The 11630-nt window shown below is 65.4% G+C and overlaps 1 protein-coding gene across 2 annotated transcripts; it reads right to left on the bottom strand.

Moving 5' to 3' along the window:
- Window positions 1–2281: 2281 nt before the first annotated feature.
- INPP5E (inositol polyphosphate-5-phosphatase E) lies at window positions 2282–11630 on the bottom strand. Of its 2 annotated transcripts, none has more exons than XM_032866197.1 (10): window positions 10668–11630; window positions 6908–7031; window positions 5652–5749; window positions 4995–5119; window positions 4766–4885; window positions 4413–4520; window positions 3715–3876; window positions 3519–3634; window positions 2886–3022; window positions 2282–2628 (listed from the first exon to the last, which is right to left on the bottom strand). In XM_032866197.1, exons 1-10 carry the CDS (start codon window positions 11471–11473, stop codon window positions 2496–2498), a joined length of 1929 nt encoding a protein of 642 aa, XP_032722088.1. In that variant the 5' UTR covers window positions 11474–11630; the 3' UTR covers window positions 2282–2495. The 2 variants fall into 2 exon arrangements, with proteins under 2 accessions (XP_032722088.1, XP_032722087.1); XM_032866196.1 differs by having other exon boundaries at window positions 2493–2581; window positions 10668–11521.

The raw sequence follows: 11630 nt of genomic DNA, 5'->3' as shown, positions 1-11630 counted from the left end.
CAGGGTTGGACGTGGGCAAGCGAGCTGTCTCCAAGGGGAGGCCTTGGACCCGGTATCACGAAGCCTCTCGTCCTTTCCTTTAAGATGCGTCCGAGTGCACAGGACGGGAGGCGGGGTTCTCAGACTCGGCGGCCGGAGGGAGAGCAAAGCCAGGAGCTTGCTGGAAGGCGGAGGAGCACTAGGTCCTGCGGGTGCGTGGCTGGATGTGGAGCGCCGCGGGGCCTGTGACGTCAGTGACGTGTGGTAGCTTCGTAGGTCTCAGACATGAATGCACGTGGAGTCCCCGGAGCCCATGCGGGCCACCTCTCGTGGCTGCAGGGCCACCCCGGTCCCTAGCACTCAGCAGCTGGGGACAGAGCCTGCAGCCCAGCCTCGGCCGCTAGGGCGGGAGGGCAGGGCTGCTTTGGGGAGATCAACGCGTAAATGTTTCTTCAGTTACTTAATCCACTTTGCCGGGGCTGCCGTTCTGTTTCCGTGCTTTTCCAGCACACGCGCCGGTGACTGCATTTGGGGGGGTGGGTGCCAGGCTCTGTGCCCACTGGGGTGGGGCCGAGGGAGATGAGCCTGAGTCAGAGGGAAGGTGGACTGTGCCGTTCTCTGGTTACCCAGGGGAAGGGCAGCACCCAAGGGAGATGGAGGGCAGAAGGTTAGCTGCACGGTGGGCGTGCTGGGGGGTGGGGGGTGGGAAGGCAGAGCCTGGGAAGACCGAGGCCCGGGTGGGTGTTGGGTCCAGCCAGAGCGTCCGCGCAGCTGGGCTTGAGCCTCTGACCACATCTGGCTGCTGCCCAGGCCCCGGAGTCTGTTCAGAAGCTGGTGCCAAGCTGCCTGTCCTGCTTTCCCACTGGCTCCTTCCCTGGCCCCGTCACGGCTGGGCACCTCTGACTTCCGCAGCACATCGTCACACCCCCCCTCACCGTGGCTTTCAGGGTGGCCGGCTCAGGCTCAGCAGGTGCCAGAGGGAGGCTTGGCGTGAGCAGAGTGTGGGGAGGCCACGAGAGTCGGGTCATGAGAACCCCGTTCCTGCTCGTGCTTCCTGACTTGTCCTGACTCGGGACCCGTGACCCGTGTCCTGATCCCCAAAGACACAAAGCCCTGTCTCAGGCCAGACTGCCTACACACCACGCCATGGCTCGGTCCCATCGTCAGGACAGTACCCAGGAAGGTGCATGAAAAGGCCTCCCCAGGCCCCTCACCACAAAAATCTGTGACAGACATTTTCAGTTCACAATTCAAAACTCAACAGCACGTTTCTTTGAGCAAAATTTTATACAGACAGACAAGTTTCAGGTCCGATGGGGTTGACTGGACCGTCTCATGAACAGACCTTCCCGTGTCAGACCGGCTGTGCCCGGCTCCGTGCTGCAGAAGTGGGCGCTCACAGAGCAGGTACACTGGCCTTCGGAAGGGGCCTTGTTTCCTCCGCTCAGGTCTGGAGTGTCCCCTTCTCCCTTAAAAGTCCCTTTCCCGCCAGCCCCACAGTCGGGGTGGCAGCTGGGCGCAGTGTATGCCATACCTGCCATTGGACGACCTTGTTCTCTGAGACATCAGGAGAATGGGCCGTGCGTACAGATGAGCTCTTTCTAGGACTCGGTCTTTGGCCAGAAAGAGTTCAAGATTTAATATATGGATTTATTTAAAAATATAAATATGGAAAAATAAATAATTTAAGACTAGATCGAGTGCCCCCTGGTCTTCCCACTTACAGAGGCTATCTTTAGGAACCACGGTGGGTGATCACGGGCTCAGCCCCAGAAGAAAGAGGAGATCTGGAATGTGGTGGGGACACCCGAGGCTTTGTTAACGCTATCTGTGGCTGACGATATGTGTGCCAATGGTCTGAAATCACCAAAACCAGAAGAGGGCAGGGAAATGGTTTCATGGCTGGAGGGGCCGGGCCAGCCCCCCCGAAGACCAGAGGCGGCCCAGAAACAGGCCAGGCCTTCTTGTCCCAGTGGGGCCGTGGGAGCGCACTCCCTCCTTGGAAGTCCGCTGGCTCTGGCCCGTCCAGCTGGGCCTGGCCTTGGTCCTCGAGCACCGGTGGGACGGAGACCCCGAGCAGCTCGCCTGCTTCAGTCCAGGACCCCTGTGCTCAGACGGAGAAGGGCACCTCCCAGTTAGCGCTGCGGGGCGGCAGGTCCACAAGGCGAGCGCTGTCGACGTCAGCTGTGGGCAAGCGAGCCGCTCCAGGCCCCGCCACAACCCACCTGGACACCTGCCCCGAGGGACCACGCAGGTGGCGTGGCCGGTGTGGGGCCTGACTCGGGCCGTGCTGCTGAGGAGCGTGGCTGGTTCCATTCCAGGCACCGGCGCCGTGGTACCGCCTGGCCGGTCTTCTGGCCTCCCCGTGGGGTTCTTGGTAAGGAAGCAGGTCAGCCTCGAGCATGGGTCCGCCCGCTGCCCAGAAGCAGAAGTCCCACACAGCAACCTCTTCTTCCTTTTTAGGGGCTTTTGGTCAAGTAACCTCCCAGGTGGGTGACGAGGGTCCTCGGGCACCCTCAGGAGACAGTGCAGATGCTGCTTGAGTGCTGAGCCTTCAGCGCCTGCTGCCTCTGGATCTCTCTGGAAATGCGTCTTTTAATTCCTATTAAGTACAGTTCTCTGTCAAACTTGCCGGCAGCTAGCGGGATGCTGTGGAAGAAAGGGTGGCAGCTGGGAGGGCCTGGCTGTTTCCACCGGGACCTGCCGCACACCGCAGCGTGGCCACCGTCCACGATGAGAAACCCCTCCGTGGCCTGGGCTGGTACACGTGTCAGGAAGAGCCGGCCAGCCCCGACCCTGGGCGTGTTGCCTGTGTGACAGCCACTTCAGATCAGGAATCCCGTTCCCCACCCCCGCCCCGGGCCCCGAGAGCCGGAAACGTGAGGACATGTGGCCAGGGTACTGACTTGTCTCTCCCCGGCCTCACTTTGACCCGGAACAGGCCGTACACGGGGCGGTGGTCAGATGTCTTGATGCCTGGGCAGGAGGAGTACTTGATGGGACAGATGTCACCCTTGTGGCGGCTCTTGTACATAACCCGGTCCTGTAGAAAAGAGCCCACAGACGGGGGCCCCGATGCCCCCTGGTTTCTTGGCCTGCATACCTGTCCCTGCGTCAGACCTCACCCTCTGGAGCCCCTCCCCTGGGCCCAGGGCACCAACCGGTGTGTGGGCACTGGGTGCAGACCAGGCCGAGGCAGCAGCTTCAGGCTTGGAACCCGGAGCCAACCGCGGGGGTCCCACCACAAACAACTCAGCCAAGTGATAGCGTGCGGCACGTGCCTCGCGGTCCAGGGACCGGCTGCCGACCCCCAGAAGGGCCTCCGTCGGAGGGCACTGCTCCCAGCCCCAGCAGGCTCCGAGAGCTGTGGTCACTGGTCTGGAGTGGCTCAGGCCCGAGTCTGACCGCACCCTGCACGCCCTGCAGCCCCCCAGGGCGCTGCCCGCTAGCCCGGCCTCAGTCCGCAGCCTCCGGTTCGCCAGCACGAGCGGCCCCGGAGCTCGGCCGCAGAGCCGGGCTGGCCCCCGGCGACTGCTCACCGTGTAGGAGGGGGTCCTCTGCTTGGAGGTGGTGTCGTAGGAGTCCTTCCCGATGTCGAACTTGTACGACGGAAGAAAGTGGATGTCCGGCTCCTGGAAACCCTTGAAGATGGACCCTGGAACAGTCCCAGCCCCGCGTCAACCCCACAGGCCGTGCCCTCTTGGGGGCGGGGAGCCCCCACCCACCGGCCCTCACCTTTCTTCATCTCCTGGGTGAGCTGGTCATGCTGGAGCAGGGCCGACACCTTCTCCCCCAGGTCCTGCTTCAGGATGGCCTCCACGGCCACGCGCCCGCCGCTCAGACGGAAGTTGAAGTCTCCGAACCAGAACACCCCATCGAACCGGGTGGTAACATCCGCTGGCCAAATGGGAAAGTGCGTGAGCCCAGCCCTTCCCGCGCTCACCGCGCCTTAGCGACAGGGACTGGTCTGGTCGGTGTCCTGCCGCCGGAGCCACATGCAAGGACTCCCCAGGGAAGGTGCTGCCGCCCCAGCCTTGGGGCAGTGCCCCGCAGCCTCTCGACAGGTTCACGATTCTCACTTCCCACAGCAACAGCCATGCGGGGACCGCGTGACGGCCCATGCTCACAGGAGCCCACGCGGCCCACACACGCCGCCTCTGCCAGGGCGCTGCCCCCGTAGGGCAGCCGGGAGGCAGGAGGGCCTGTGGGGGATGCAGAGCGGGGCTGGGGGCGCCGGGCTCCTGGTGAACGCCAGCCGCCAACGGGCTGACCGGCCCAGCTCGTGAGGAGCCCGGCGCCAGGCCTCGGAGCGGTCTTTTTCCTGTTACCTGGTGGCTTTCTAGACTTTCCCGACCTTGATTCTTAAAAGCTCCCAAAGTCTCTTTCACTGAACTACCCAGAGAGCGAGGCAGAAGCACGTGGAGGGAGCTCACCGGCGTCGGAGCGGTAGGGGCTGGTGTCGGGCACGCTCCTGGGCAAGGCCAGGCCCTGGACGGTTCTGCTGTAGTCCAGCAGCCGCTCGCTCACCTTCCCGTCGCCAGCTGGGAGAGAACAGAGCACGGGGCCTCTGCAGTGGGGCTCGCAGACACAGGCGACACCCGCGTGCTCGCTGCCCCCCAGCCGCTGTTCCGCCGGCGCTCTCGGCGTCCGCCCCACGGCCTCCTCCCCGATGCCCACCACGGAGCGGGGCGCGACCGGACGACACCGTTGCAGGTAGCGGGGCCTCTGCCTCCCGGACCCCTCCCGGCAGTGACGGGGCGCGGTGTCCCGCACGCCGGGGACTCACAGGTGAAGTGCGACGTGATGAAGAGGAGGGAGGTGCCAAAGAAGGTGAAGCTGACGCCCAGGGCCCCCTTGGTCTTGATGTGAGATACGATGCGTGTGGTCACCGTGGAGCTCTCCACCTCTGCGGGACAGAGCGGGGTGACACGGCTGGCCCCGCTCGCCCTGCGCGCCCCTGCCGCACGAGGCCGGGGCTGCCCCGGCGGCGGCGCGGAGCACAGCGGCCCGCCTACCTGAGCAGAACCAGATGAGGTCCCTGCGGATGAGCACAGACATGTAGAGCGCCCCGTGCGCCGCCGAGTACAGCGTCACGTAGCGGGGGCCCAGCGTCTCCTGCAGGCGCGTCTCCCACTCCCGCCTGTGGACGGAGGCCGGGGCAGCCTGGGAAGGGGGACTGGAACCCCCAGCCCCGCTGCCCCTCACCCTGCAGCCCAGAGTCCCGCTGTCCGGCCACGTCCTGCAGGGCGAATGGCGGGCGGACAAGCAACACGAGGGCCCCGGGCGGCCTTGTCTATCTCCGGTACTGGTCCCAGCGTGCTCTCCGGCTACTCTGGAGGCCTGGAGCCCGTACCCTTCCCCTAGGTCGGGGGCACCTGCACGCGGCGGGCCTCCTGCGGCTGCCTGAGGGGGCACCGGAGTGCCAGGACGCTGCAGACCTAGGAGCCCACGCAGGGGTCAGGCTGTAGCCGGGGGTCCGCCGCTCTTCGCGGCCTCTCCATCAGCGGAGCGTCAGCAAGCGAAGCTCGTTTATTCTCAGTTCTCGGAGCTGCTCATGGGCCCGGAGGCAGCTCTGGCGGGCAGCCCTGGCCCCAAAGGCCCACCTCAGCGCCGTTCCCAGGGACCCACAGGGCTGACGGGCTGGGCAGACGTAGGGCAGGGGTGCTCCCTACCTGTCGGAGCAGCCCTCCTGGACCCCGACGACATACAGGTCCTGGGCGTAGTCGGCCTCGGTGGGCAGCAGGAGCTCGTCCAGGTTCGGGGGCAGCTCCTGCAGGGAACCGTGTGTATCAAGGGCCTCCCGCGGGGCCAGCGGCCCAGCCTCTCCCACAGCCTGGGGACCAGCATGGCCCATGCGACGCATCCAGGCAGGCCTCCCTCCACCCCAACTGGTCACCGCCATGCCTGCCTCTGTGCCCCGCGCCCCCAGATATGCCCTGGGTGGGGAGGTGGTGCTGCCTGGGCCAGGGTGCCGTGGCCCTGGACGTGAGCGCTCCTCCCCGTGGCTGGATGTGCATAGCCTCCGAGCCCTCGGGGGCCCTGGACAAGAGCGCCATGCCCTGGACAGGCCCAGTGGTATCCCTGGGACAGTGGGGCCGCCAGCCCGGGCACCTGCCTCCTCCTTGAGCGTGAGGGAGAATCACTTGTCTCCCTCCGGAGCCTGTGCTGTTGGGACTCCTAGTTACTCAGCCAAACCCTGAGCAGGAGGTGGCCCTGCCTTGTTTCCTCCCCAGCGCCCGTCCCCCATGGCCAGCCCGGGCCACCGTGCCCTTTGCTGCACCCCGGGGCGCGCTAGGATCGCCCACAGTGAAGGAAGCCCACGCCCGGCCCTCAGAAATCAGAGCACCCCACATAGAGGAGATGGAGACCACCAACCCAAGGACAGTCCTTGCCGTGAGGAGTCGTCCCAGGGAGAGACGGCTGAGCTGGCGAGAAAGCCACCAGCACGGGGCCCAAGGGGCTCCCCTGAAGCAAGAGCCAGTCCTCTGGCTTGTGCAGTCTGGCCCTGAGCGACTGGCAGTCAGGACACAAAGCAGCCGTCACGGCAGAGTGGCTGGAGGTCTCCACTGCCACCTCCGCACACAGGTAGCCGAATGAACGAAACCCAAAGTGACCCCAAGGTGACAAGAACCAGACCCGGCCTTGCGGGCTCACCGACAGCCACAGCTGGTCCGGCGGTGGGGTGTGGATGGGGCGGCGGGGGGAGGTTGTGCGTGGGGGTGGGGGCCCCAGGGAGGTCTCTGTTCCCTGCCCATCTGCTGGGAGCCGCAAGCTCCCGTGTCAGAAAAGCACGTCCTCCCCCAGCAGGCAGTGGGGAGGTGGGTGAGGCCGGGGCCTTCCGGGCGTCCCGGCTGCTGGGGAGAGCCCGGGCAGACCGTGTGCGGCCGGCAGCCCTGGGAGAGAACCGGAGCGGGAGCAGGCGGCTTACCTTCTGGCCCTGCATGTTCCAGGTGGCCACGAAGAGGGCCATGCTGCGGTCCGGGAAGTACCGGGCCAGCTCCTCCGCCCCCATGAGGGCCCCGCTCGCCAGGAGACTCCCCTCCAGGTAGCTCCTGTGGAGAATGAGCAGCCGGGGGTCGAGGATCCGACCAGGTGCAGGGGACACCGCCCAGCCGCACCTGTCACCTCGGGCCCCCGCCGTTTTCGGGAGGCTCTCCCAGAGCTGGGGTTTCCCGAGAGCCCGCAGGTCGACAGGGGGCACAGCGCGATGGTCCACTGCCCTCTCGGAAAACCCTCTCTGTTCCCCATGCTACAAACACCGGCACGTGTTCAACTTTTCCGTCACGTCCGCAGACGAGCAACTTGAGGGGACATCTGGGCTCTTTGCCCTGGACAGCAGCAGCCAGGGTGATGCGTGCCCTTCACCTCAGCGTGGCCTCCAGGGACCTGAAAGCTACAGGGGACATGTCCACCCTCGCGACAACCACCGGTCATGCCTGCTTCAAGGGTTCCGGAGCATAGCGTGCGCGCGCATGGTTCCAGCTGCGTCGGACCCTGGCGACAGCAGCCTCGCGGAGCCCACTCGCAGGGGGCGAGCCTGGGCAGTGATGGAGCGTCACCGGGGCCTGCAGGCTCCGATGTGTGATTTTCATGTCTCGGGAGACATTAGACCAGGTTTCTCAACCATGAAAAAAACCGTCCTCAGCCGACGGATCACACAAAGTGTGCTAAAACTGCGCTCACACACTTGCCTAGCCGTGGCCACCGGGCTGCTCTCTCCTGCACACAGGCTTGGTCACCCGCGCTGGGGTGCGACACCAGCCTCCCTGCAACCTCTCACTTCTTGCACGGTGTTCATATGAGTCCTCCTTTCTCCAACTGTCTGGGGTCCTCCTCTTGCTGGGAGCTCCCCTTCCAGAACCTTCTTCCAACCCAGCTGGAGATCAGGATGCTCCCAGAATCAGCAACCAAGCAATAGCCACACCAGTGTTCGGTCATTTTGTCTTCTAGGTCTTTTAGTGCCATCCATCTGCTGCAGACACTGACCACCGGTCCCCCCGCCCCGCCCCAGTGCCATCATCCGCTGTACACACTGGCCATGGGTCCCCCCAGTGCCCAGAGGGGAGCTTCATCATGTCCTGAGTGCTGGCTGTGTCAGACACTGATTAGACTCCCTCCCCCTTTCCTACACATGTGCCCCGATAAGCTCTGTGGGTCCTATGCCTACTCCGGTGACACCATGATGGGCTGGTACCCTGATCTGTCCACGAGAACATCCCTCGTCAGCCATCACCTTGATGGCCGCATGCAAATGAGGGCTCTTTCCACCTTCCGGGGCAGCTGGCAGGGCTGCCCCAGTCCCGTCTGTCAGGGGTGGGTGGGGGCCTAGGAGGTTCTGTGCCAAGGCCTGGCAGCTGGGCACTGCGGTGCGGGAAGAAGGTCTGGTGGGCTCCGAACACTGGGGTGGACCACCGGGCACAGCCCATCGCGCCTGGCTTCTGCCCCCCACGCTGCCTGCCCATGCCTGCAGCGCAGGCCTCGCACCGGCCGGCCTGGCCCGACACCACGGCTTCCCCACGGACGGCCCCTTCTACGGCAGCCTTGAGAAGCCAACCCAGCGTCTGTAATGGCCACCCCGGGGACCTTCCAAGCCTCTGGTGACTCTTCACCCCAACTCGCTGAGAAAACCTCACAGCTTAGTCTTGCGAGTAGGAACCCGCTCCTTTGAAGGAAGTCAGATCGCCCGCGAGGTTCAGGAGCCCTTGCTGACCGCTGCGAGCAGAAAGCAGTTCTCAGGAGCCCCGAGGAGCGATTCCCACATCCTCCCTGGGCGGTGCAGGACACACACTCGATCGTGCCCAGATGGGCCCTGCTGCCTCAGCCCTACTCCAGGAGCCCCGGCAGGCTACGGCCACACCCCGCAGTCATGCACCTGGAGAGCCTCTGCCTCCTGGCCTCGGGGGCCCCAAAGGAGCCCCCAGTCTGTGCCTGAGGGCACGGTGTCCTCTCAGGACCCACAGGCCGTGGGGTCAGCCATGGTGGTGCCTGTGGCCTGCAACACCCTGAGCGCGGGGCGTCCGCTCCGACCTCGCCCATGTCCCAGCTGTTTGTGGCCAGTCCACGAGCTAAGGGCTGTCTTCACACTTACAAATGGCTGGGGAAGAAAACCCCGTGTTTGGTGACATGGGAAAATGACACAGAATCCGAGCGTCAGTGTCCTCACGTGAAGTGTGGCTGCCCCCCACCTGCGGGCAGCCGCTCCCGGGGCCCGGCGCACGCCGAGGGGCTGGAGATGGGGTCGTTGCACGCGGATCTGGGCTGAGGGACCCCCACCAACCTCCTGTTTGCTGCTTGTCTGAAAGCGGGGACCGAGGAGCCGGCTCGGAGATGACAGTCCCATCCTCGGCACCGCGTGCCGAGCGCACACAGGTAACCGCAGCTGCGCCAAGTGCGCCACGTGCCCAAAGCCCTAGCGGAGGATCCGGTTCTGGCTGGCGCAGCCGCGCTTGCCCCCAGCTTCCCCTGCTTCCCGACGACAAGAGCGCACGGGGGGACCTCTGTGGCCACGGGGGCGTTGCAGTGTGGCTAGTGAAGGATGGCCACCTGAGAGCGTCCCGGGTTTTGTTTGGGTGCTAGAGTCAACGACCAGCGCCCTCGTGAGAGGAGAGACGCAGACCCTGGCGGAGCACCGCGTGCGGGCAGAGGCAAGGGGGCCACCGGGAACTGGAAGAGCAGGAAGGACCCTCCCCTGGAGCCTCTGGAAGGAGTGCAGCCTGCGACACCGTGGGCTCTGACTTGAGGGCTCCAGAAGGGGTAGAGACGGTCCTATTGTTTTAGGGTTTCTGCTTCGGGGTCCCAGGTGGTGGACACCAGCACAGTGACCACCCCACCTTCTGCGGACTCTGTGCCCGGCTGGGCGGGTGCCGGCCTGGTCTGGACTGGAGAGGGCAGCAGGTGGGGTGGTGGTGAGGAGTCTGGTGAGGCAAGTGGGGCCGGGGCCTCACTTGGGGCCTTGGGTGCCATGTTGGGGAGTGGGTGGCGTGGGGACCCCCAAGTCGGGGCCTGTGTGTGCTTCAAACAACCGGCCCAGCCCAGGCAGGGAACAGAGGCCCGGGCCAAGTGGCAGGAGTGTCGAGAGCGGTCAGCGGCCAGGCCTGGCACCGGAGGAGCAGGCAGGGGAGGCCTGTTCCAGCCGCAGCGTGAGCCCCATAGCTGAGGACGCCGGAGAAGACCAGACTTGTGGGCTTGGACAGGCTGGGCTCAGAAGTATCGGGGACCCCGGTGCAAAGGAGAGACATCAGCGGCGGGTTGGGGGGGGCGGCGCCTGGCTAGGTTCTTTATAAGCTGTAGCAAAGGCCAAATGCATTAGCTTCTCAGGTCCCATAAGGCCTGGAAACCAAGCGCCCTCCGTGGTTGTGGGGCCAACGGGAGCCGATGGCCAGTGGGGCGGGCGCGCAGCCAACAGCCCCAGGAGCCTGTCCCGACACACACAAGGGAGAGCAAACAAGACGCAGAGCTGTGGGGAGAAGGTCACGCACGCCTCTGAACCATGTTTTGTAGGCGCACAGCCCTGAGTGGTGCCAAAACGGAAAGTTCTCGAAGGCGTGACCCTCTGGGAAGGAGCTTCTCCACACCTCCACACCGCACAGTCTTGTGAGAAAACGTTCATGTGCTTCTCGTGGAGGCCGCACATGAACGCTAAAGCCCAGGCCACCGATGGTGCCCCTCCCGCCCCCCTGGGGCCCTACCTTGTCCGGACGTCCTTGGCGCGGATGGGAGCCAGCAGGCTAAAGGGGGATCTGGCCTCAGAGGCCAGGGGACTCGGGGGCCGGCCGGGGCCCAGGCTGCTATAGGCCCGGAAAAGTCTGCTCGGCAGGCGGGCCTTGAGGTCGGCCTGACCCGAGTCCGCCCGGTCGGCCGGCCGCAGGAAAGCGGAGGCCACCTTCTGGTCCACAGCGGGCAGCCTGGCGGGGCTCCGGGCTGAGGTCCCGTCCCGGTGCAGGACGTCCAGGGAAGTGCTGATCATCCCGGAGATACAGTGACCCCATGAGGAAGGGCTCCCTCCCGCGCTGCCCTGGGCCCTGCGGGACGTGGGGATCTCCTGCAAGGAGGCGCTCAGGCAGTGTGGGGAGTCGGTGTGGGCGGGGGGCCTGAGGACCTCGTCCTGGGTGGAGCCCCTACAGGGGCTGGCCCCGACGTGCGCCGCCAGGTCCTCGTGGCTGCTTGGAAAACGCCGCCTCCTCCACGCCTTCTCGTCCAGGGACAGCGCTCGCTCCAGCCGGGGCCTCGGCGGTGGCTTTGGGGTGAAGCTTGTTGCCTCGGCTTGTGGGTCCTCGTTGCTGACCTGTGCTGGAAGTTTCGGGGGGAGCACTGGGCTCTTCTCAGGGCCCTCACCATTGTTGGCAGGTGGGGACCCTGGGTGGGCTGCGAGGTCTTTGCCCGTGTTTGGAAGCTGTCCCTTGAGCATTCTGTCTTCAGGCTGCAGATGGCCCTGGGCGGCGGGCTGCGGGGGAGACGCCCCTGAACGGCCCACGCCCGCTAACCTGGATGGCATAGTCCAGGGGCCGGCTCTCCCAGGCTCTGGCAGCCCACGCCCCCCTCTGCTGCCAGGGGACAGTTCCCGCTCTGGGCTGCCAGGGAAGCCCAGGGTCAGGGATGCACGGCCAGACCATGGTGGGCAGCTGCGGAGGAGAGAAGGCGCAGGGGCTCCT

The sequence above is a fragment of the Lontra canadensis genome, unplaced genomic scaffold (assembly GCF_010015895.1).
Source record: "Lontra canadensis isolate GAN:19392208 unplaced genomic scaffold, GSC_riverotter_1.0 scaffold30, whole genome shotgun sequence".
Classification (NCBI taxonomy): domain Eukaryota; kingdom Metazoa; phylum Chordata; class Mammalia; order Carnivora; family Mustelidae; genus Lontra; species Lontra canadensis.
This window is presented reverse-complemented; position numbering and strand designations above follow the sequence as displayed.